Here is a 27699-nt window from a genome sequence, read left to right as displayed (position 1 = left end):
TTTAGCTAAGACAAATATTTTGTTGTGTGAGATTTTCCTGTGCACTGCAGGATTTGTAGAATTACTGAATATTAAATGTCATCACTGTGGCAATTACAAAATAAATGCCCAAACAACAATAGAGGAAAAACTATAACAACAACAAAGACAGGTTATTCATACTGTCGGAAATGAGTGATGGGCTTATCGGTTTCATTATATAATTTTCTCTTCTATTGTATATTTGTAAAATTCTTTATAGTTAAATGTTTAAAAACATCACCTTACATTTGTAAATCTGTCTGGGTAAGTAGTAACATTTCTGTTTGAGAACTACTATACTCAAGTAAGAACTGATCTTTTCACAAGGGAATATATTTATTAGAGTAAAATATATATATTTTTTCATTTATAAGTCATTAAATGATGTGCAAAAATAATGCTTCCTTTCTGAGTCATCTAATCTTGGAAACAGCAATGATGAAATTTGTTTTAACTTGATTTGGCATGTACATTATTATCCAAATCTTTGCCAAATTAAAAACTAGTTATCATTGACTACTTAGAAAGTAAATTCAAACATGAACTTAGTAAACATTAAATAACCAAAATCTTACACAATTAATTGCTGTGTTCCTACAGGTCAAGCCATTTAAACTCCAATTATCACTGATCCATGTTGCTTATACAGAATAGCCAGCTTATTGATAGTTTTGGGCTCAGATAAAATAATCGAAAATTAATTCTATTTTTGTCCCTCATGCCTTCAAGAGTGTTTTGTTAGAGCTTCTTTCTTTATCCTTGGTGATATCTCAATCAGATCCCATAACTTTTTGAGTCAATTTGAGTTAGAACTGCCTTATTAGTAGTATTTTAAACTATGGTTTAAACTAATAAAAAAGATTAAGGCCAAATTATTAAAATCAGTAATAAAGGAGGAGTGAAATACCATAAGTGAAGTATGCATTATAAAATGATATTATAAATTTATGCCAAAACTTTAGTCAACATAGATGAACTGGACAAATTCCTAGGAAGACATAAATTGTCTTAACTGGACCCAAAATGAAATAGAAACTCTAAATAGACCAAAAACAAGCAGATAAAATTAAGCTGAAATTAAAACTCTCCCCACCGAGAAAAAGTCATGCCCACATGGCTTCACTGGGAAAGTCTATCAGCTATTTATAGACCACATAATATCAATTCTTCACAAACTCTTTCAGAAAATAGAGGAGAAAATACTAGCCAGCTTATTCTTTGGATCTTAATACCAAAAGTCATAAAAACATCAGAAAAAAGCCAAAGCATGAACTAATATCACTCATGAACATAGGTACAAAAAGCCCTTAACTAAATATTAGCAAGTCAATGCCAGAAGCATATTATAAAGCTAATGCATAATGACCAAATAGCATTTACCCTAGGGAGGCGAGGTTAGTTTAACATCTAATGATGGTCAGTGTGATATATCATATTAATAGAAGAAAGAACAAAAATCACATAGCTATCTCAATGGACACAGTGTTAGCATTTGACAAAATCTTATCCTTTTATGATCTTATAAAAAAAAAACTCCACAAATAATGAATAGACGGCAACACCTTCAACCTGACATGGTCCATCTATAAGAAACTCATAGCCAGCATCATACTCAATGGTAGAGATTAAATATTTTCTCTTCAATATTGAGCACGATGGCAAGAATGTCTGCTTTTACCACACATTCACCATTGCACTTGAGGGTTTATCCAGTGCAATCAAATAAAAATAAAATTTTAAAAAGTATTCAAATTATACCCAAATAAAATTTTTTAAATATTCAGATTGAAAAGAAAAAGAAAAGTATTTTTATCAAAAAATGACAAGACTCTGTAGGTAAGAAACCCTAAAGATTCCACAAAAATACTTATAAATAAAGGCTGAGCGATAAGAAAGCAATATACAAAATGGCCATTCTATACCTAATATACCAGCAAAGAGCAAACTGAAAATAGAATTGAGAAAAAATCAATTCACGATAGAATCAAAGATAATAAAATATTTAGGAATGCATTTAGCAAAATAAAGGTAGGACTTATAAACTGAAATTCACAAATCAGAGAAATAGAATGGATTGCAGATGGAAAGGATTGCTGGTGGAAATATAAAGTTGTATAATCACTTTGGAAAATAGGTTGGAACTTTCCTTAAACCTAAAACGTGAATTTATAAGCCAACAATTCCACTCCTAGATGTCTACCCAAGAGAATGAAACAAATGTCCACAAAAAGCCTGTATGCATATGTGTGTGGAAATATCATGCATGTGTATAGTCCCAAACTGGGAACAATTCAAATGTCTATCTTTTTGTGAAGAGATAAACAGTGGCATATCCATAACAATAAAATTCTTCCACAATTAAAGGAAAAAAATAGTGATACGTGCTACAACAACATGAGTGAACCTCAAACATATTCTGCTCCATTGATACGAAGACTGACATCACTCCTTACTTGGAGCTTAATTAGCTGCAGAAAGCAAAAAGTTTCAGTGCCTTTGGGTTTCTGAAGCACGAGATCTTTCCCGAGATTCCACCCCCCAGCTGTCAATCTTCCGGACTTTCTAGGGTGGATATTAAGATGAACCCTTTTAGAATTCCTGACCCAAAAATCTCTATGATAATTTGTTACGCAGCCATAGATAACTAATCCTTGATGATAAGAAATATTACAATATATATTAAAAGGAAAGAAGGATTCTAACTAGGGGCTGCAGCTGCGATGGGTTCTGCAGGGCACACTGGCCTTGGTGCTGGGAACAGCATTCAGTTCCAGAGGCCATGAAGAAACTTTGCCCAAGGGGCCTGTTGCTGGGGCAGAGCTCCCACTTGGTCCCAGGTCCGCAGACACTTCCAGCAAGGCTTCTGCTTCCAAGGAGATTGATGTAGCTATCAGCTCCCATAGTTGCCAGGCCTCCTGGAGTGGGGTCACCATGCTATGTAACCACATATCACCCTGCCCTGAATCACAGGGGGCTCTACGCCCACCTACCTGCCCTCTGTGGTTGTGGGTTGGGACTGGGTAGGGGTCTTCTGGGACATGGAGCCTGGCCTGGGGGGACTGACCAGCAAGGCCAACGAGGTTGGTGGCAGTTTCTGGAAGTCCCTTTCCCCATTATCTGCTGTTGGAGATCACAGCTACTCCCAGGAGTCTCAGCCCAAGTCAACCCCTGCCTGGGGGCACCTGGTCCCACTTCAGAGCCTGGACCTTGAGAGGGAGCAGGACAGTTTGGGCGTCGAGGTGGCATCTGCGTGGACAAGGTGTGGTCAAGCCAAAGGTCGCGTGGATTTTCAGCATCCTGCCTCACTGCATGCAGGCCCACTGCCTGGGGTGCTGGTGCCTGTGGCAGAAGGCCTGACAGGTCTCCCCTCTGGACTTCGTTAAGTCTGTTTCAATGTCTGGTCCCTTCCAGCTACGTCATACTCCACATATTCTGGGTAAGCACAGAGGCTGAGAAGAAGCAACTTATCAGGAACTCCAAGGCCCAGATCAGCAGGATAGGATGCCTATAAAACTACTCAGAATTTATTCATCAACTATGTACATATTCATATGTGCCAGAGAGTATAATAAACTGTAGGGATCAAAGATGTGTAAGATAAAGTCCCCGATACTAAGAAGTTCATACCTGAGAGGATCCCTATACAAATAGATGAAATACAATATAGTTCATGTGGTCAATAAACTAATATTTTCAGTGTAAAAATATTTCTTATTTTTGACATCAATTTTGGTATGTGACATTAAAAATTTTCTATACATATCTAAAATATCATTTTTATCCAAATTGTAAACTTTAGAGGAAAAACTCACTACATAATGAGTTTTAATTTCCAGAAAAACAATCTGATACTAATTAAGAAAAAAAAGCCTGATATTGTTGTGCATGTGATTTTGATAGAACAATTTTTACGGGTTTAAAATACTCCTAAGTAGTTTGATTATCTGTAGTTTACCCATAAGCAGTTGAAAGCTTAAAATAAAATATAAACTATCACAACAAATTTGGATTCTATTATATTTCACATCATATAATAGTGAGAAAAATGGTATAATTTCTAAATTAAGTCCATGACTATAATGGTGTTAATGATTATTATTTCCATGTGTACAACACATTGAAGCCTTTATGAAATGGTTGAATATTTACAAATGGTTCTTTCTTCAAAGTGTGTATTACTCTAGTGTATTACAAGTACTACTGAAATGTTGCCAATATTAGGATAAACCAAAGTCACCTTCCTTGAGAATACAAAATAGTTTTACATAGTTACTCAGGGAAAAGAAAGGAAAATATTAAATGCTAGATAAACTACCTAGACTCATACATGTAAGGAAAGGTATTCATGAAGAGTAAGAGAAAGGCAATTATTTGAGAAAAAAAGAGGAAAAAATTATGGTTCAATCCAGAATTGAAACCAACAGTTTTATTTAGTCCCCAAAAATCAACTACACTCTGAATAAGTACATGTCTTCATAGTAACATTAAGCTGTTTTATTTCCCTAAATCGATGCTAACATTTAAAGAATTTGGCACCTTGGTTCCATCATTGGTATCCATTAGATGACCTAGGTATCTTTTTTAAAATGGAGATTTCTTGGCAATAATACCAGAAATTCTGATTCACTATGTCTTGGATGGGGTCCAGGAATACTGTCCCAGGCGATTTTGATGCAGATAACAATTAAGAAGTTGAAGAACAGTAGTAGAAAGGAAAGGGCCAACCTGCATGACTATTCTCAATAAATGTGCACGTGACTTACAGTGACCTTTTGAAAAAAGACTGGCCACATTAGAAAGAAACGTCTGATGCTCAAACACTGCAGAGAATCCAGACGCACCCTTGTCACTTGATCCTGGTGAGGTTAATCACGGTCACCCAGGTGGATACAATGTAACCCCGCTAGTGTTGGTTTATAGGAACGCAGGTCCCTTGCATAACTACCTTCCAGACTCGCCAGATGGGGAAAGTTGGAGAAGTGATATATGACGAGCTAGGACTGTATAGTAGAAACAGAGGGAAGGAAGGTGGGGTCAAAAACCCACTTTAAAAACTTTGCAATTTCTCCACGTGGCATTTAAGGCTCTGTTTTGATAAGGCCTCAGGCTTTCTTTTCTTTTTTAATGGAGATATTCTTGACATATAGCATTATATTAATTTAGGTATACAACACAATAATCTGATATTTGTATCAATCTTGAAGTGGTTGCTTGAAGCAGGGGTGCAGGATGTGCAAAAAGGTGAATGTGATCAAAATGTCCAGACTTCCAGTCACAGAAGTCCTAGGGATGTAATGTACAGCACAGTGACTGTAGCTAACAATATTGTATTCTATAGGAGAAAATCTCTCAGAGAGTACTCTCAGGCTTCCTTTCTGAATGTATTTTCTTTACCCTCCTCTACACACTCTGGATACCAATTGTACTACCCTACTTGTAATTTTTCACCTGAACATGAGGTTTGATACCTTTCTATCTTTGCTTAAGATGATTCATCAATCTAGAATACCCTCCTTTTCTCCCCTTCAATATCTTTCTCGTCTTTTAAAGACACTCAAATGATAATTCCTATGTGACATACTATGTTTATGCCTTTGAAAATAATTATTTTAGTTATTTTCTCTTACAGCACTTTGTATTTTGGTTGTATAACTGAATGAATTCAACCAGATTGTTGTCTGTCTTTCTCAAAATTTTCAAGAGTTGTGGTTAAGTAATATGGTCTCTAAACTTTCTTCCTTTTTTAGAGACTTATCTAGTTGCCAAGAAACACATGTGGTAGGTAACCTTCTAAAATGGCTCCCAAGAATCCCCACTTCCTGATACCCACATGAATTACTTCCATGTAATTCTGTGCCCTTCAGTGTGGTCTGGATCTAACGACTTGCTCATACTCAATAGAAGGAGGCAAAGTGATACTTTGGATGTTAGAAAGCGTGTCGTGTCACTTCTGCAGGAAAGCAGCATTCTGCTTGAGGAAAACAGATTCCATGGAGGCATCTGACTCCTCTGAGTGCTTCTTCCTGTCTTTGAGGCCAGGGCTGAACCAGCAGCAGGAGCAGCAGATCTGCTCTCTGGAGGCGGGCACGCTGGCCAGCTCGCTGATATCCTGAGAAGTGACATCTTCGGTGTTTCTTCCTTTCAGCTCACTGGTGGCCTTGTTGAGTCAGTCATCATCCACCTCATTGATGTCCATGCTGTCGCAAGATCTTCTTTATGTTCTTGGCACTGTGAAAGGCATTGCCACGAAGGGCAGCCAGCAGGTAGGAAGTGACATAGCATGGGTAGGCAAAATCTTTCTATACACAGTGAAATTATCAAAAAGGATCCTTCACAATGAAATCACTAGGAACTCTTATAGCTTGAGTCTGACCTAGTAATTAACCCTCATTGGATAGAGACAGAAATCTACCTACCTACAACACTGCCACAAACATAATATTGTACACTTATTTCCTTATGCTCATATTTTGAGTCCTTGTATTTCATTTCTAAAATGCAAATTCACTCTAGAATCCTAATAGGTAAGCAGTCTGATGAACTTAAATATAGATATAGATAGTTGATTGATAGATAGATGATAGATAGATGTCAAAGCTAACAATAATTTCAACTCAATTATATGTACAATGGAAATGTACATATAAAAATGCATTTAAAAATCACCTTGGCTAATTTTACTATTAACTCATTTAAAATTGAAGTATAAGGGGAGGGATGTGTGTCCCTGTGAAATTGTGTTTTGGAGTGTGAGTCCTGGGCTCCAATCTTAGCTTGGTTGTCATTTGCTGTGTGACAAATAAAATATCTCTTAGCCTCTATTTCCTCACTCTTACAATGCAGACAGTGATAACTTGAGTGAATGTATGTAAAGCTACTATAATAGTTTGGTTTACCAGTTTATAATATTATAACTTATAATTATTATAGAAAAATTAGGTACTTTCTTCTCATTTGGTCTGAGAACAGCATTTCATGGCAAAAGAAACCCTTTAAAAATTCTACCAAAAATATTTACTTTTGCTTAAAGCCTTCATTATTTAATGACCACAGTTTGGTCCGTATAAACCTTTCGTAAATTTCTCCTGTGGCTATATGAGAGTACACTGAAATCTGAAGCACTTGGAATTTAGCATACTTTGCATAGTTATAACTAAAATAATTTTATAATTTTGGGGGTCAACTTCTAACTACTCCCAAACTGTCCTTAAGAACAGACTTCAGTCTTAGTTTTAACCCACAATCAATAACACTTTGCATGTAAATGATGTTGGTTACAAGTTTATAAAAATTAGATGAAGTTATGTTGAGCCTAAATTATAGATAATAATCTCATTTTGATTTGTCTGTATATATGAAGATATCACTTGCCTTATGTTGAAGTAAAAAAAGTTAAAGCAAAGTAGCTCTAGTGCTAAATAAACTTAAAAATTTATTACTCAAAATTTTAATCCCAAAACATAATGGTACACTTACACACGACATTTTCCCCAAATATAGCACTCAGTAAGTCTATCACTAATTTTTGACCTGTTCCACAATGAATGGAAACAATCTATTTCAATGTGGGTAATTAACATGACCAAGAAAAGAAGAATAATCTCTGGTATCATCCATTTATTTTATAATTATATAAAAGTTCTAAGGCTTTAATGTAGTTATCTCTGTCTAATGATATGTGTTATAGTAACATCAAAAAAAAAAACCCCACAAAAAAATTAGAAATATTTGCCTGTTGAAAGTTTCTGATCATTTGAATGAAGTGAATGAGGCTTCCATTTTTTTTTTTTAATTCTCAAGATTAGCATCCTAAAAACAGCAAAGCAGTAATGCAGAAAAGAATTATTAGTAGTCTAATGAAATTATTTGGACCTCCAATGATAGCAACACTGATTAATGACTGCTTTTTAATTAATTGGAAGTTGTTCAATCATTGTACCATTTCATTCCATCTGCGAGTTTTTATAGAAGGGTCAGGGCCCAAACATATGCTCGTTCAATCTGCAATAAGGTACACTTACACAATTTTGTTCCACTTGGCAGGGCAAGTGTGGGCTATTTATTTCTCAGTCATTCACCACAATGATAGCTTCCTGCTCAGGCTGACTAGTTTGATCAATGAAAGCAGACTTATGTATTAAAATATGAATAAAGTTTACTTTCAAACTCTGTGACCTCAAGCAAAATAAATCCCACGATAACTTATTCTTATTACAGAATCTTTAGTTACCATGGCGTATGTGCTTAGCCTCTTTCCTTCTTATGGAGGTATATAATGTTTGTCCTACCAGACTTCCCTGAGGGTTCTAAATTCCACACAGATGCTGGAACGGATGAAGGATGGATGTGTTAGAAATATTAGCTTGGCAGCCCTCTTGCACTGAGTGTATGTATGGATTGTGAGTCTAAGTCTCAATTCTTCATATGTCCGAGTGAGCGCCAACACAACATATGAGAATCCACACAATGGGGTTTCCTAATTTGCATTTAGGCAAAAACTACATCCAGCAGGTCAGAGTGGAGCCAGTGTGTGCCCTAATCACATTAATAATTAACAAAATACAGTTTTCTAAGTTTCAAAAATCTAAGCTTTTCAGGAACAATGACACTCTCCTGCACTGTACAGGTGCATACTCCCCATCCATTCTCAAATGGCTGAAGCCCAAGCTCTGACTGGAGGTACCAGACCTGCTACTATGCATGCCCTCACACCATGATGACGGTTTTAGTGGCTTCGGTAGCCGTTGGGGAGAAAGAGACCTTTTAGAGTTAAAGTACAGAGGAGTGAAGAGCGAGCTGCAGACTTTCATCTTGAGGTAAGGTACTAGACCTAACACTCCTCCTTCTAAAAATATGCACATGTTTTGCATGTGCATTAATGGAAAGGTTAGGTTGCACAAGATAGATTTCTCCTGAAAAAATTTTATTATGGATAATATGTCTTTGATAAATAGAAATTATGTGAATAGACTACTTCTGGTCAGTTATCACTTACTATACCCAAGTCACTAGAGTGAATATAATGTAATTCATAGAGGTCTTATACCGCATAACTTAGACATCTCATTTTCACTCTACTTGTGAAAGATCTTAGAAAAGTAAAGTTTATTCTCTAACTATATGATGGTTAACCTGTCCCCAGTATTATGGATGAAGGAAATAATTCAAAGTTGAACTAATTGAAAGCGTGGAAAGAATGATGAATAACATATGTAACTGTAATAGGATGTGTAATAGAAAGATGCCTGGCATGAAAGACTTCAGGAAAACAAGTTAAAGAGAATTGGGGAGAATGGCATTTGGTTCTGTTCTCCTGAGAGCATGTCTGCTCAGGCGGCTGACTGGACGATCATCTCTCAGAGCCTAACAGAGCAAGGAGGGCAGATTTGAAAGGAGACAGCAGGACAGAGAAAGCGTACAGTAAAGGAGCAGCCTGTAATGTACCTGTTTAGCATGATGAGGATGTGTGAATTTGCTCAGGGTCAAGTGGACACAACAGAAAACTGAAGTTGAGAAATCATGCTATCAACTCACCCAAGAAAGCCATCTGCTGCACATAGGAACCTGGAATTAAGAAGCTGTAAGGTCTACCATTGGGTGCCCATATCAAGTTCACAGGCAGATAGGATGCTCAGAGACCCCAACACCAAATAACTCAAAAATCACATGAGGAGAATTAGTATTTGGGCAGTCCATTTAGCCAGTCCGTTTTAATCCTAGAAGCAGTGGCAACCAGGGGAGCACTCTCTGGGGGCAGATAAGAGAGATTTTTGTGAAATAATGCCATTTGCAGCAACATGGATATACCTAGAGATTATCCAACTAAGTGAAGTAAGCCAGACAGAGAAAGAAAAATACATGATATAATTTATATGTGGAATCTAAAATAATTATACAAATGAACCTATTTGCAAAACAGAAATAAACTCACAGACATAGAAAACAAACTTACCAAAGGGGAAAGAGGGGGAAGAGATGAATTTGGAGTTTAGGATTAAAATATACATGCTACTATATATAAAATAGATAACCAACGAGGACCTACTGTATAGCACAGGGAACTGTACCCAATATCTTGTAATAACCTATAATGGAAGAGAATGTAAAAAAGAATATATATATATATATATATATATATATATATATTCATACATATATATGTATAATTGAATCACTTTGGTGTACATCTAAAATGATCACAACATTGCAAATCAACTATATTTCAACAAAAATTTTCAAAAGAGATTTATGCATTTTTACTTCTCACTCTCCTTTCTAGTCCAACTGGAGAATCTATACCCCCACAATCAAGGAATCAAAGTTCCAACTTATGGTGTTCCTGAGTTCTGCAGTTATCTATTGCCATGTAACAACAAACGACAAAGTATAACTGCTTGAAATACTTACAATTTTAATGTTTTTTGCAATTTTGTGCATCAGAATCTGGGCAAGATTTGGCTGAATATATATTCCATTTCACATGGTAATGACGGAGGTTACATTGTGGTATTTAGCTAGCAAGCAGCCTGGCTAGAGTTTGCAAGACTATTTTACTTACATAGCCAGCACACTGGCAGGTATGGTTAGAACACTGAGCTGAGCTGGGATTGTCAACCTGACCACCAACTTGTGACCTCTCTAGTATGGCAGCCTCAGAGCAGTCGTCTTCTTACATAACAGAAAAGTAGTCCAACAAACAAGACAGAAGCTGCATGTTTTTTTTATTATTTTTTTAATTTTTTAAAGAAATTTTATTGAGATACAGTTAACAGACAATAAACAGCATACATTTTGAGTGTACAATTTGGTATCCCAATCTCTCAATTCATTCCCCCCCAACTCTCCCCGCTTTCCCCACTTGGTATCCATGTGTTTGTTCTCTACACCTGTGTCTCTATTTCTGCCTTGCATTTCCTCTTTCATAGTTGTTATCATTTGCCTTATGTAATGAGGTGCTCCTATATTGGGTGCATATATATTTATAATTGTTATCTCTTCTTCTTGGATGGATCCCTTGATCTTTATGTAATGTCCTTTCTTGTCTCTTGTAACATGTTTTATTTTAAAGTCTATTTTATTTGATATGAGTATCGCTACTCCAACTTTCTTTTGATTTCCATTTGCATGGAATATCTTTTTCTATCCCCTCACTTTCCGTCTGTATGTGTCCCTAGGTCCGAAGTGGGTCTCTTGTAGACAGCATAAATATTGGTCTTTTTTTTGTATCCATTCAGCCAGTCTGTGTCTTCTGGATGGTGCATTTAGTCCCTTTATGTTCAAGGTAATTGTCGATATGTATGTTCCTATTACCATTTTCTTAATTGTTTTGTTTTTGTTTTTGTAGGTCCTTTTCTTCTCTTATGTTTCCTGCTTAAAGAAGTTCCTTTAGCATTTGTTGTAGGGCTGGTTTGGTGGTGCTGAATTCTCTTAGTTGTTGCTTGTCTGTAAAGCTTTTGATTTCTCCATCGAATCTGAATGAGATCCTTGCTGGGTAGAGTATTCTTGGTTGTAGGTTCTTCCCTTAAATCACTTGAAATATATCATGCCACTCCCTTATGGCTTGCAGAGCTTCTGCTGAGAAATCAGCTGTTAACCTTATGGGAGTTCCCTTGTATGTTGCTTGTTGTTTTTCCCTTGTTGCTTTTAATAACATTTCTCTGTCTTTCATTTTTGTCATCTTGACTAATATATGCCTTGGCATGTTTCTCCTTGGATTTATCCGGCCTGGGACTCTCTGTGCTTCCTGGATGTGGGTAGCTATTTCCTTTCCCATGTTAGGGAACTTTTCAACTCTAATCTCTTCCAGTATTTTCTCAGGTCCTTTCTCTCTCTCTGTTCCTTCTGGGACCCCTATAATGCGAATGTTGGTGCATTTAACATTGTCCCAGAGGTATCTTAGGCTGTCTTCAGTTCTTTTCATTCTTTTTTCCTTATTCTTTTCTGCATCAGTGATGATCACCACTCTGTCTTCCAGGTCACTTATTCACCCTTCTGCCTCAGTTAATCTGCTATTGGTTCCTTCTAGTGTATCGTTCATTTCTGTTATTGTGTTGCATATCTCTGTTTGTTTGTTCTTTAATTCTTCTAGGTCTTTGGTAAACTTTTTGATCTTTGCATCCAGTCTTTTTTCAAAGTCCTGGATCATCTTCACCAACATTATTCTGAATTCTTTTTCTGGAAGGGTGCCTATCTCCTTTTCATTAGCTGTTTTTCTGGGGCTTTATTCTGTCCCTTCATCTGGTACAGTCTTCTGCTTTTTCATTTTCTCTATCTTTCTGTGGCTGTGGTTGTCAGTTCCACAAGACGAAATGCTGGTGATACTGCTTGATACTGCTCTCTGCCCTCTTGTGGAGGAAGCTATCTAGGAGGCTCCTTCATACTTCCTGATGGGAGGGACTGATGGTGGGTAGGGCTGGGTGGGTGGAGCTCAGTAAAACTTTAATCTGCTTGTCTGCTAATGGGTGGGGCTGTGTTCACACCTTGTTGGTTGTTTGGCCTGAGGCCACCTAGTGCTGGAGCCCACAGGCTCTTTGGTGGGGCTAATGGCAGACTCTGGGAGGGCTCACACCAATAAGCACTTCCCCAAACCCCTGCTGCCAGTGCCCATGCCTCCTTGGTGAGCCACAGCTGCCCCCCCACCTCTGCAGGCAACCCTCCAACACCAGCAGGTAGGTCTGTTTCGGTCTCCTGTGGGGTCACTGCTCCTTCCCCCTGGGTCCTGGTGAGCACATTTTTTTTGTGTGCCCTCCAGGAGTAGAGTCTCTGTTTCCACAAGTCCTGTGGAGGTCCTGCAATCAAATCCCGCTGGCTTTCAGCGTCTGATTCTCTGGGGATTCCTCCTCCCGTTGCTGGACTCCCAGGTTGGGAAGCCTGATGTGGGGCTCAGAACCCTCACTTTAGTGGCTGGACTTCTGCAGTATAACTGTTCTCCAGTTTGTGACTCACCCACCCAGCATTTATGGGATTTGATTTTAACGTGATTGTGCCCCTCCTACTGTCTCATTGCGGCTTCTCCTTTGTCTCTGGATGTGAGGTGTCTTTTTGGTGAGTTCCAGTGTCTTTCTGTCAATGATTGTTCAGTAGTTAGTTGTAATTCTGGTGCTCTTGCAAGAGGGAATGAGCGCACGTCCTCCTACTCTGCCATCTTAATCCTATCTCCTCCAGAAGCTGCATGTTCTTTTATGCTACATTTACCTTTAGTAATCAGAATAACATAAAAGTAATGAAATCAGCTAACGGCATCATTAAGGCCTGGGAATAGGTGTCTGATTACTCATGTTCAGAAGCAGTTATTGAAGATTAACAAAACTGTTTCCTATGTACACCCACTGAGTTGAAACTGATCAAAAACTCCTCAGCAGAAATGTTCACAGTTAGCTCTTCCAAACACTGAAAGGTGACACGAGCTACTAGAGTATTTGTACCAGATGCACAAAAGGAAATAGAAGGAAAACAAAATGAAAGATTCTCAAAAGGGATTTCCTCAAATCTTTCAAGGGACCCTAAGCACAAGAACTGGTACAATGCACTTCTATTACAGACAACTATGTTGATGGCCAAGGTCTCCACTTCCATCCTCATCTGTTACCTTAGGAAGCTGTAATAATATCCTCAATTGTCCAGCCAAACACCTAAGACCTATAATCACTCTCAGTCTAGAGGATTCTTTTCTGGACCAAGCAGAAACCAATACAAGGAGTAATTCCTAACAATCCTATAGATTCTGAGTGACTCCTTGAAGAAATGCATTTAAAACTCCTGTATATTTCACAAAGATGTTCACTAAAAATACATTTTAATTAAAGGAGAGAGAAAGAAGAGGGGTGACTTTAAAAATGCTCTCTTCAATTTCAGAAAGTATTTCAGAACAGGTGATTTCATGTGATGATTGTTTCCTCCTGCCTGGCCTATGAAGCTCTCAATAATATATACAAGGAGGCAGTGTGGAATGACATTGGAACTCCGGTGGATTTTTGACGTTATGGGGGCAGGGTGGGGGGGAGAGGGAAGAGATGCGGTCACACCATGAAATGCACTGTTAGATATTCATGCAGTCCTGTAAACAGGGCTCATTGGCAGCTGTCACAATTTTTCTGGACTTATGCTATGAGGAAAAGGAGCAGGTTTCTGAGTTTCCCCAGGAGACCACTCAGCTGTCAGTCCAAAATGAAAAACACCTCAGCAGGGACTCGTTTAAGAGTGTGAAATCCAAAGAACTGCAGTATAACATTGATTCCATCCACGCCATACTTACTAACTTTACTCGCAATTATGGAGAAATTATACTGCGCAGTGCTTTCTCTGTCTAGTAATTCATTAGTGGCGATGGTTCCTTCAGTTGCATCTATTGTAAAGTAGCTGTCCCCATCACTCTTCCAATCTATGAAGTACCTGTACATAAAAAAAAAGAGTAGATGCAAATGTGCAATGATTACACATTAATCATAATGGCAGTCAGGCTAACTTGACACAGTTCCTTATTTTTCTCCTTGTAGCTATTACCCACCTTGCAATAAAGAATAGTGTAAATGACAGCTTCTTTATTGCAAAGTCAGTATGCTCAAGGGGAAACTGGAAATAATGAAAGATTTAGTACTCCTGCTGTTCATATTATTTTAGGGTCTTGACACCTTGAAAGCTCAGCAGAGACTAAAATTCGAAAGCTGACCATGGGTTTCTTTAACCTGCTGAATATTAAAACTTTTTCAAGCAATAAATGATTCCTTAATGGTGGCTGTGGGAAGAGCTGGGGGTGGGAGATGCATCTGGAAATAGCTACAAAGAACTTAGGTCAGAACAGAGGTAGAATCTTTGTTTACAAGGACAGAAAAAACAAACAAACAAACATGTTAGGGAAACTAAGGTGAAAATTTTTAACTGACAATGGGATAATTGTACAGAAATATTTCCCTCAAACACAAATAAAGGGGCCATGGTTGTTTTATCACTCTAAATATCAGGACAACTTTCTTAAAAAAAAAAAAAAAACACAGAAAACAGTCCTTGACTAATAATGCCTCTTTATCTTCTTTATTAGCCAAACTTCTTAATAGTAACTGATATTGCCTTTATGTGAAGCAGCTGGACTATGAACTCCAAGAAAATGAATAAAAAACATATTGCATTTGTATAAATCTTTATGTAACAGTGGACTTATAGAGTGATACATGTAAAATTATTTTTAAACATATTTCCAATCACGATATTAGTAGAAATTTTGAAGTCTTTCCATGTGCCAGGCATTGTTCTAAATATTTATATATGTTAACTTAATAAATTCCCATAACAGCTCTAAAAAATGAGTATTATTAATCTCCCCATTTTACACATGAGTAACAAAACATGCTGAAGTTCACAAAGTTAGAAAGTTTTAGAGCTGATATTTGAACCAGGTCATCAATGTTTTCCATATAATTATCATAAGATAGTCTTACCAATTTCAAATGGATCATTTTAAGTGAAAAAGGACTCTGCTAATCAAAAGACTGAATGCACAATGTACTTATCACCATTTTTCTGGCCAGAGAATCAAGGTGAGGTCCTTACAGACAGAGGCGGAAAACAGATGACATCATTGTAGTCAGCTCATCTAAATCCCCAGGCTGACATGAAAAGTTAGTTAAGAAATGTGTTTCAAAATAGTAAGTTATACTTTTGACAAACTGGCTTTCTAAAACTGTGGCAGTTTGTATATCATTTTATCTCTAGATCAAAACTAATTTGCCTTTATAGGTGAGATTTATAACATCAATATTTGTTAGCAACTGAAAGGATCAGAGTACGAACCATGCTTCTTATCTATCTTTGATATTTCCGTTTTTGATCTGTGATTGTTGCTTTATGAGTTCAATGTAGCATACTGTCTCATAGAAATGCTCTCAAAAATTATACATGAACTTAAGGCACTTTTAAAAGCGAAGGAGTACAAGATATAATGAGTTTAATTCTCTCTATTGCATAATTTCCTTTTCTGAACAAAAAAGCATCTTCTCACACTACCCCTTTTAAGCACCTTTATTCAACTTGGACACATGCCGAATTTACAAAGCAAACTGTTACTGAACTTCCTTAGTGACTTTAGCATTTCTAAAGAATTCTTGGTGTAGACTAACAATGGTTGATGTTTAATTGGAGAATTCACTACATATCTGCAGAGTGCCCGCTATGCACTAGACATTGTACTAGGGTTGAAACACATAAAAAGTCATAAGGTAAGATGCCTGCTAGTAAAGAGTCTAGTTGGGGGAATGCATATAAACAGATGATTTTTATGCCTGGTAGAAGGACAGAAAAGACACTACAGGAGTGCAAAGGAAAGACACCTGGTTCAACACCTATTGATTCAGGGAAACCTTTCTGCACACGATGCTTGGCTGACATTAGAAGGCTATAAAGGAATTATTCACGAGGAGAGAGAGGCAGACAAAGTGAGGAGAGGAGGAAAGGTATTTCAGGAACCTGCAACAGCAGTAGCAAAACCATAGAGTATGTGTAGGAAACTAGAAGCTGTTGGAATTATGGAAAATATCTGAAAGGCACAATAACATGAAAACAGATAAGTGATTTAGGTCAAGGAGGGTCTCGTAAATTATATTAAGGAGGTGGGACATGATCTTGTGGGCAATGAACACTTCAAAAGGTATAATTAGGGTATAGGTTAAGAGTTCATCACTTTTAAGACATAGGGTAGGTGTATCTGAAGGGACAAGGCTGTAAGCATTTCCTGTAGACCAGAATCTTGCCAAGAGATAAAGAGAGTTAGCAGGGCTGGAAAGAGATTTGATGCAGTGTGTTGTGAATAGTTGAAATAACTAGGGCTGTGCAGGCTGAAGGAAAGAAGACACAAAACACACTAGCAGCCTTTAGTTTGATCAGGACACTTGTGTGAAGCAGGTGTTAGATTTACTTGTTACTTTTCAGCGGGATAAAGATAGGACAAGAAATGGAATCTACAGACTATGATTTTGGACACGTATATCAAAGACTTTGATGTCAAAGCTGCACAAGGTAATAACAGGTTTCCTCAGAAAAGCATAAGCATCAGGAGTAAACAAATATTGACGTCAAAAGATTTGGTGCAGATGTGGTAGAACAAATGTAAGTGTGGTTCGAGAGTCTGAATGTACCTTGCAATGCTGAGATTCTGTTACTGTTTTCCATATAGAATGAGATCTGTTTCTCTTATTTTGCGTGGAATATAGTACTTTCTAATTATTGTTTCCTATTAGTGCTCTGCTCTAAACTTCACAAACATATTCTACCCCAAGCACTGCAATAGTCTCACTTTTTTCTACATGCTTACTTTTTTCCTAAGCCTTATTTTTAATAATAGCTTTATTCACATACTATACAATTTCCCAATTTAAACTGGACATTTTCATATATTCAAGTTGTGTAGTAGATGGTCAGTTTTAAGACATTTTAAACTTGAGTGCAGATAATTTTTGACTCACCCTCCTAATATATGCACATATTAACATATGTTGCTAGCTGTATTATATTGATATAGTAAAAAAGCCAATGAAACATGGTTATAATTAGTACTTTTATAATTTTATGTCTACTAACGCTGAAAAAATAAAGGAAAGCAAATATTTTGGGAAGAGCTCTAAAATTCTCCAGTCGTATGGACTCTTTTACAGTGGATGTAGGCGGGATGGTCTTGTCATTTTGACCTTCTGGGAATGGAACAAGCAACCTGAGGCTAGAGTGACTGGGCCCCGTATTCTGAGCCTGCCTGGTGTGGAGCCTCCGCCCTGCGAGTGGAGTGGAGTGGAGGAAGCAAGCTGCCAACCCCTCAACCACACTCACCAGGAATTTCACTTCTGAAAACTCAGAGCTGGCGAAGATGAGATATACTGGCATCCTGCCCCTCCTGGTAAGATACTATATCCCAGGATTGACAGCGGAGGAGACAGGAGCCATGTTTTCTTAACCATTCAGTCCAGAGTCCAGAGAGGATTCTCTATCAGGCTGAGCTGGGAGATGGGAGTGGAAGTGAGAGAGCAGGTCCTGAGTCAAGTGCCACAGGCTCTCACTGTTCTTATCATGTTTAGTAGATCTTCTTGAATAAATGTTTCTTCATTTGCTATATGCTCTTTGGAAATTTTCCAGAGTAAATGGTTGTTAGCAATTAAAAAATTTTTTTTTCACCATTTATGCTTGTTTCACTGGGAACATGTCTGCAGAGTGTCTCATGCTTCCATTCCTTAATTAGAACTTGCATCAGTTTTTGGAATTCCTTTCTTCTTTTCTGACTTACTCCAATTAAACTGCATGATATTATTTAAAACTCTTCTGTATTTGAATTGTTGCAAATCTCTGCAATGAATAGGTCCTTCTTTGATGCCCATAGCATTCAATTGTTTTGCAGATTTGGGCAAACATAAGACAGATTATATATTATTTTTGTGCCTGTGATTGTCTTTCTTACTCAAGGCCCTTTAAATTACTTGAGGTCACTTTATTCATCTCTGTTTTCCAAGAACCTGGGATGTTATTTGCACATAGCATCTGCAGCCCAAATATGATATTGAATCAAGGCGCAGATTCTATTCTTACTACCTTTATACTAGTAAAATATTTCTACCTCAAGGCAACATATTTAGGGCTTTAAGAATGTCTTACTTAGGACAACCCACTATTTCTGGTTTGCTGAGTGAGGACTTTCTCAGTACTAGTGCTGAGTTTCCTGAGGTCCAAAAAACTCCTTGGTCCCAGAAAAAATTGGGACAATGGACCACCTTACTTTTAGTTAATATTTACAGCATGTGTTACAATTTATAAAGCTGATTCAAGCAGAATCTATGTACAATGAATCACTACACACCCACAGGTCATTTGTAATTTTAAGTTTTTCTGGTAATGTGTTTAAAAATTCAAGAACTTACATATTGCACACATAAAATAATGTGCCTATCTCTATTTCTCTCTCTCTCTGTGTCTCTCTCTGTCTCTGTCTCTCTGTCCCTCTCTCTCTCGCTCTCTCTCTCTCTCTCTATATATATATATATATATAAACCAAAATCCAATATCTTGGAAAGTGAGTAGGCAAATTTCATTTTAGTCATTTCAGTCTAACACTGAAATAGAGTTTGCATTCTGTAAATCAATCACCACTGAGAGGCAAAGAAATATATATAGAATGAAAAACAAGAACTTTTTGGAGAGAGAACTAGGGTGACATACCAGCTCCTTCACTTACTTTGTGCAATTTGGTTAGGAATGTTTCTCGCTAATGCCCGTTTTCCTTGTCTTCTGTAAAATCTGGAAAACAATACCTACCTAGCAATGTCAAGGTAAGTGAGGTACACACAAACGAGATAAGATATATGTACCTAGGTAAGGAATCATGCATGTGGGACATGTACATGTATGTACATGCATGTGTGTATCCTTTTCTCTCTCTCTCTTTCCACAATATTGGTTATTTTGTATTACTTCTCAATTAAAAAAAAAAACACCTCTTACTATCACACAAATGTGTGCTTTGTTCTAGAGTCAAGCTGTGACATATGTAGCCTTCAGCTTTAAAGCACCTGAACTACAAAGCCCCCCAACCCCAAACACCTGAAGTACAAAACCATGGGCACAGTAGCCAGGCCTTATTTCTTACAATGGTGCTTTGGTTCTCATTCACTATTTTCCAGCCTCTAGTCTTTATCACCTTTTGATACTTGGTACCCCCTTTCTCTGGATGTCATCCTCTTAGAAAGCTTACCACCTTCTTATTTGAACATTTCCTACTCAGCAAAACATCTTCAGCATCTTCCCATAGCTGGTCAGACTCTTCACAATAGGTCCTGGCATCTTCCTAAGGTCCTACCTTTGTGTGACTGGCTGATCCCTGTGCCTGACTGAATGATAAACATTAGACAACAACCATTTTCGATTGTGGTATTTTGTCCACTCTAACAATTAGGAGACAGTAATAAGATATGGCCATCAATGAACTGACCATGAAAACACTCCTACATTTCCTGGATGTTTTCAGAGAAGACACGACCCAGTTCTAAAGTGTCCAGATCACTTTCAGGAGAATCACCATCCCAGAGTTAGCCATACTGGTTTACTTTGAGTTTGCTACAGTCTACATTCAAACTAAGAATAGACTGATATCTTAATTGCAAATAATCATGTAACGAAGCATGACCCTAAGAGACCTTCCCAAGGTAGACCCCCACCCATGTCCTCCACCTGCCTTTTGTCTGTAGAAAAACTCTAATCAAAGAATAAATTCAATCAGAGAAGTGAGAAAATACAGAAAGAAAGAGAAACAGTCAAGCAAGACAAAATAATAATACTTTGGACATTAAGCAAAGTCAAGGACTTTTAGTTCTTCCTCAAGGACTGTAGATAATATCCTGAGTAAGGTCCTTTGAGCTGTTTTACAGATACTGAAACCCCCATCAGGTGGAAGAAATAAACTGTATGCTGCCCACAGAGCAGTTGGAACCAGAAGGTTGATGATGCTGATTTCCAATTACCTCACCACCAGCCCATCAGAAGAATGTCCAGGAGCTAATCACACACCCCACCCACTCCCTCACCTTGTCTTTAAAATCCTTCCCCTGAAAGCTTTCAGGGAATTTAGGTCTTTTAAGCACTATTTGCCCTGTACTCCTTGCTTGGCTCCCTGCAATAAAGCTATTCTTTTCTATTTCGCCCAAAACTCTGTCTTGGATATGCAATCTGGTGCCCACGTACAGAGGCCGGGTTTTGGCAAAAAACACAATGTGATATAAGCTGTCTAACTTGGCCCAACTCACCTGTTTAAATGAGCAAAATCTTTAGATATATTGTGTTTGAATTATCTTATACTTAGTTGGTGAGTAGATGAAATTCAAATTAAAAAAAGATGTTTATGATCTATATATGATACAAATCTATAGTTCATAGAAGTACGCCCAGTGACAGTTGCTAAGAAATCTGTTTTAACAACTGAATGGAAATCAAAAATTAATGCATTAACTTAATCTGTGCAGACTGCTTGACAGAGAAAAAATTGTATTACATTTCTGTAAATGAGTTTTCAGAAATGCCTTAAAGTTTTGTTCTCTTCATTAGGTAAGCATTCCCCTTAAAATTGTTTCTTTTAATTTGCCTAATAACTTTCTCAGTTAATGGAAAAGCTAACTTTGACCCTGTCCCAATCCTCAAACACATTTCGTAAAAAAGTACTTGATGATACAGAGTACATTAAAAGTATTACATCTCTTTTTTTGAGCAATAAAAATGTAGGAATAATGACTCAGGTCAAGGCAGGAAATATTATTTTGTCCAGGTACTGAGAATAGACCAAAATCTCTTTACTCTTTACTCTTTGCTAATGTTTGTTCTTTTATTTTTTTTGTCTGGTGGCAGATAACTAAATGACAGTAAATTCAACTCAATTTATTTCCATAAACATTTTATTAAGAACTTAAGCCACACACAACACTTAGAATGTAATTGCTTCATCAACATCACAATTAAATTCTTTTCTTAGGAATCCCAAAATGTTTCTCTCAAACTTTGTGAAATAGTAGTTGCTAATTTCCTACTAGTTCCTTTTAGTTTTTTTTTTCCTAATTCTCCTCCTCATTCTTATTTTCCTCATACCAGAGTTGTTATATCTTAGTTTCCTCATACCAGAGTTGTTATATCTTAGTTTCCTCATACCAGAGTTGTTATATCTTAGTTTAGACAGCTTCCCTTGTTTAAGTGTTTGATAAGTTGAACATTAAATCAAATTATTAAATTAATAAAGGCACAACTCTTTAGTCCTTAAGTTCCATTTGAAGGCATGTTATATGAATAAAAGAGCTCTCTAACGAAAAAGAAATACACTATAATCTACATATTATTAAAATCATAGTTGTTATGCTTTTATTTTCCTCCACATTGCTTAAGCTTTCCTCATTCTGGGGGTCTTTTTTAATTCATTTTCTAATAGTCACATGTGGTCTGCTGACTGTGTATGATCTTACACATCTAGATGTCAAAGTTTTATACCTGGTCTTTGGTTTATTCTTTAGAGACCTCAAAGCAGCTTCCTCTAAAGGAAAGAAAATAAAGTTTAAGCAAATATTGATTAAATATGGACTCTGCACTTAAGAGCTTAGATAGCAAGCATGTTGTGGCAGTTTTCTCATTCTTAAAAATATGGACAGTGATACCTGGATAAATCAGTAATGAATGTGATTATGCCTCTGCATGGCCTTCCCATGAAGCCTTCCAAATCCTTCTCGGAAGCACCAAAATTCTATAGTGGTACTTCTTTTATCTTATGTATCTATTTCAATTTGTATTAACAATCTTCCTCAAAGGAGAAGAGCAAGAGAAGTAATTGTAGTTTGTTTTGATGATTATACAGAAAGTTTCCTTAGAGAAGGATTGAATTTACTGTTCTAGCCATAATATCTTGTACTTGCAAGTATGCACTGAATTATTTTATAAGGACATCTGACTGTTCCTCTTAATAATGGCCTGACCCCATTTCAAGCATGGAAATATTTGTTTTATATCTTTAAGTATTTAGACATATTTATTCTGAAGTCTTTTTATATAGCTTTATCACAACTATTCCCTTGAAAGAGCATGTATATAAATTATAGAGAGAAGGGAAAGAGCTGTGAAATTTGCACTTATATAGAGCACTCAGCACTTTGAGAGAAAGCAAAGAAATTGAACCTCTAGCAGGTAAAATGTAAACCCAAAACGTTTAGGTCAGTAATAGAGAACATAGACTTGGACATTCCTTCATTCTTAGGAGTTATATGAAGTATAACAAGGTAGGCTCAAAAACAGTTCATCATCCTAATATCTGGACATGCACTCACTGTATCACTAGAATAATATAAAATTTGTTTTAAAATAAAAGCAAATTCATCATTGGCTATCAAGATCCAATCCTCATAAAAATTAGAGCTGTAGATCTGTATCACAAATCCACTGAATTTGGCAATAAATTCTTAGTTATGTCTACATCATGAAAGGACTTTGTAGTCGTTTAGAAAAATAAAAGGTACTGAATCTGAAGTAATAAGATTTTTTTTCCATATGTACAAAAAATGTCAACAAAAGAACTGTATATTTTGTTTTTATATTTCCAACCTGACCAATGTCAATTTTCTCATAGTTTAATTAAACATTTTTCATATTTAAAGTTATTGTAAGGTTTAAACCAGGGAAACATATGTAAGTGTTCAGAATTCTTGCAGGTATATAATAAAGCCCATAGTTATTATATCTTAAAGGATCAAATATTGTACATTTTTTACTGACTTGTTTTGAATTTCTATTTTTTTAATAAGCTACTGAAAGCTATGAAATTTTACTTGTATTTTCAACAATCCTAGAATTACAAAACAACTCAAAAACCTCGATAAACATTTCAATTAACCTTTAGCAGCAAAGCAATTAGTATTTTGACCTTTTGAATCTGGTTGCTTATGTTCAAATTACTTTCCCATCTTTGCTGAAGACGTATTGAGTCTTCTTGGGCCTCAGTTTCTCCCACTGTAAAATAATAGCTGTGATGTTTAAAAAACTCTGACCAAAGTGCTCAGCCCTGAGACACACACAAATATGTTCTTATGATGTCACTATATGTCAGTTAATTGCCACTGAAGCAAACAAAAGTAAACTTGTTCATCTTTGTACAAGTTCCTTGCAATAGCTCCATTTATATTGATCGTCAATGAATTGGTCATTTGAAGGGGAAAACAAAATAAGTTTTTATTCACAAAGAAATTTCTCATTCTCCATAGTGAGTTAAATTCCCCATCAACAACTTCTCAAATGAGTTAATTATTCAGTTGACATAAATGTAGAGGGAAAGCTATTGTCTCCAGTGCAAACAAAATAAGCAGATTTTACTAGTAAGGGTGTTTGCTTTCTTTAATATTGTCAACTGCAAATACAATCCCATTGTAAGAAGGAGATTCTGATGGATGAATAATTTGACAAGCGCATGTCTGAAGCTTACTTATATTCAACTGTCTCACTGCAAGTGTCTTCTGCTGAGTTTCTGGGCAATGGTTAAGCAGTAAGATTAAAGAGCTATTACAGATATGCAAATCAAGTTACTGACAAGTTAAACAGATCAGAACTAGCATTAAAAAATCTGAAAATGAGGTTCACCAAATCACAACTTTTTAATTTCATGCAATAATTCTATTCCCTCCAATTAAAATAATTTCTCATCCTCTATTTCACCTCCTTCATCTTAGGCATTTAAGATTGTATATTTTGAAGAAAAGTCCTTTATCAGATGTTTCTCTTGCAAATATATTAATGTGAATGCTAAAGGAAAGCGATAAGGTAAGCAGTACTCAAAACGGATTAATTGTTTTATCTTAATAAATACATAACCTTATGGATAAAATGTTTTTCCCCAACAGCTATTGGAATCTTCAGTATTTTCTAAGAGAATGGGCCATGCAAATAAATTATTTTGCTTTCTGTTAAATAATAAAAACTAGACCATGAAAGAGTGATTAGAGTTATACCAAACAAGAAACTGGACTCTACATAAGGAAGCATTTTCAAAGCTCACCTTAAGAAAGTGTGTTAGTATCTTTATCAGAAGCTATCATTCATGAATTATTTAATTAATTCTACATAGGGGTAATAGCTGGCATTTAACAACAGCTAGGATTAAATATCAATGAAAGAGGCCCTTTCTCACCTTCTGAGATGGCCCACACTCTGTCTGTGGAGTGTATTTCTCTCTAAATAAATCTACTTCTAACCTATCACTTTGTCTCTCACTGAATTCTTTCCCCAATGAGACGTTAAGAACCTGAGCTTCATTAAGTCCCGAAACCAGGTAACGATGAGGAAACAGTTGGGCAAAGGAAGACCCTGGAACTCCCAAACTCGGAAACATCCTTCAACTTCAAAAACAACGTGTGTTATAATCTCGATTATAATTCACAAAGAAGCTGGAAGATGTTCGGTCTTAGAAAAGGTACATCCCTCCTTTCACACCCATGATACTAGACAAGATTACCAGGATTCTGAAGTCTCAATAGGAATGGCAAAGTCACAATGGAAAAGATTATGCAGACTGGGAGGAATTTTATGACCATATTTAGAAACAATCTATACAAAGTATCAATATTTTAAAAACTTTTTTAAAGAAGGACTTCCCTGGTGGTGCGGTGGTTAAGAATCTGCCTGCCAGTGCAGGGGACATGGGTTCAAGCCCTGACCTGGGAAGATCCCACATGCTGTGCACCACAACCACTGAGTCTGCGCTCCAGGGCCCACGAGCCACAACTACTGAGCCCTAGTGTTTCAACTAGTGAAGCCCATGCACCTAGAGCCCGTGCTCCACAACAAGAGAAGCCACCACACTTGGAAGCCCACGCACCGCAACGGAGAGTAGACCTTGCTCACCACAGCTAGAGAAAGCCCTTGTGCAGCAATGAAGACCCAACGCAGCCAAAAACAAATTAAAAAAAAAAAAAAAAAACTTTTTTAAAGAGTTTAAAAAAAATCACTGAAAGAAATATTGTAAAGTTTTAGATCATTTGAAAATGTTCAGAGAACATAAATGGCTAAACAACCCAAAAAATGTTAAATAAAAAAATGGAGTTATTTACAAATGGTAAACATGGAAAGAAAAAGCAGACAAAACCTGATATAAAATACTTCAAGGAAGCTCCAAGAAAAAAAGTAAAAAGGAGTGTGGAATTTAGACATTGCAGTAGTAGCTGAGCATGTACACATGTGGGGAGTCTGCCCTATTTGACATTTTCCACAATTGTGCTACACTTAGTGTCAAGGACTTTCTCAAGAGAGAATTATTTTTTGAAGCTGAATTTTTGTAAGATGTCTACTTGCAAATGCACTGATGGCATTTAGCTTCCATTAACTCCATTTATAGAAGCTAAGGAAACAAGAAGCCATTTTATCAAGAAAAAAAAAAAAGGATGTTCTTGAGTACATTGTGTTAAAATAGTAGAAATTAAGACCTATACAGACCAACACCCTGGTCTACAGAACCCGTAGCCCAGAAACTCAGCAGAAGTTAGACTCAGTGAGACAACTGAGTGTGTTTAAGCTTCAGACATGCTCTTAGCAAGATATCCATCATAATATCTCTTTTACAGTGAGATTGTATCTGTAGTTGAAAATATTAAAGAAAGGCAAAACTTTGTGGCTTATTTTTGTATGCGCTAGAGAAAAATAGCATTCTGAAAACTGAACAATATGAAAATAAAGAACTCAATTAAAAATGGGTCAAAGACCTTAACAAACATCTTACCAAAGAAGATGGCCAATAAGCACATGAAAAAATGCTTTACATCATGTTATCAGGGAAATGCAAATTGAAACAATATGGTGCCACTATATACTTATTAGAAAGGCCAAAATCCAGAACACCAAATGCTGACACAGATGTAAAAAGAGCAGCAGGCCCTCTCATTCATTGATGGTGGGAATGCAAAATGGTACAGCCACTTTGGAAGACAGTTTGGTGGCCTCTTACAAACCCAAACATACTCTTGCCATATGATCCAGCAATTGCATTCTTTGGTATTGACACACAGGAGTTGACAATTTCTGTCTACATTAAAAACCTGTACATGGATATTTATACAGCTTTATTAGTTATTCCTAGGACTTGAAAACACTCAAGATGTTCAGTAGGTAACTGGGTAAAGTATGGTATTGTACTTTCTGACAACAGATGCTTTTACACACTAAAAAGAAATGAGCTATCAAACTATGACAAGATATGAAGGTACCTTTATGTGTAATATTAAGAGAAAGATGCCAATCTGAAAAGGCTACATACTGTGTGACTTCAACTATACGACATTGTGGTAAAGCTGAACTATGGAGACAGCAAAAAGCTCAGGAATTGATGTGGGGAGGGTTAAACAGACAGAGTACAGAGAAATTTTAGGGCATTGAAAATCCTCTGTATGATATGATAATAATAGATACATGTCATAATAAATATATTCAAACACATAGACTATATACAATACCAAGGGTGAATCCTAAACTTAACTATGGACTTTGAATGATTATGATGTCAATGTAGATTCCTTATTGCAATATACATATCCCTCCGGTGGGGGATGTTGATAAAGGGGGAGGCTACACATGTGTGGTGGCAACAGGTGTATCAGAAATCTCTGCATCTTCTCTCAATTTTGCTGTGAACCTAATCTGACCTAAAAAATATACAATCTATCAAAAATTTTAAAAATAAAACATTTTATATTGATATCTTATTTAATCCCTCCAAAAATCTTGCTAAGAGAAGAATAGAGAACAAGCAACTTTCCAAATTTTTAATTTTTGCCATTTAATTTAATTAATATTTAAAATAAATTATACATGTTGCTCTAGGATACCACCTGATATGCAGGGTCTCTGTTTCTTCTCAGTCTCTAAGCTTTCTTTGAATTTGAGTTTAGGTTTTTGTCCACAATACAAGATTTCTGGTATATTGCAAAGGGCCCTCAAATGAAAATCAGCTACTCTGATAGCCTCCTAAACCACAATAAAAAAAATCAATTCCAACTGATTACAAAAATGTTTCCAAAAGTGTATTGAACTGACCAGATATGGAATATAAGATAATTTTAAGCAGGACTAATTTAGACATTTATATTTTAACAACCAGTTAATAAATATTTTGTATATTACTTTCTACTTATGGTAGTAGATAATGGT

The 27699-nt window shown here is 36.5% G+C and overlaps 1 protein-coding gene across 2 annotated transcripts in view; it reads right to left on the bottom strand.

The window, feature by feature from the left end:
* CDH12 (cadherin 12) overlaps positions 1-27699 on the bottom strand; it is a 251083-nt gene that overhangs the window by 13812 nt on the left and 209572 nt on the right. For both annotated transcript variants that reach the window (XM_057708941.1, XM_057708942.1), the window contains one exon: positions 14276-14412. In XM_057708941.1, coding sequence (XP_057564924.1) covers positions 14276-14412 — 137 coding nt within the window. The remainder of the gene's footprint in view (positions 1-14275; positions 14413-27699) is intronic.

This window comes from Hippopotamus amphibius, chromosome 15 (genome assembly GCF_030028045.1).
Source record: "Hippopotamus amphibius kiboko isolate mHipAmp2 chromosome 15, mHipAmp2.hap2, whole genome shotgun sequence".
NCBI classification, from domain to species: domain Eukaryota; kingdom Metazoa; phylum Chordata; class Mammalia; order Artiodactyla; family Hippopotamidae; genus Hippopotamus; species Hippopotamus amphibius.
Note: the sequence above shows the minus strand (reverse complement) of the source record. Positions and strands in the feature narration are given on the sequence as shown.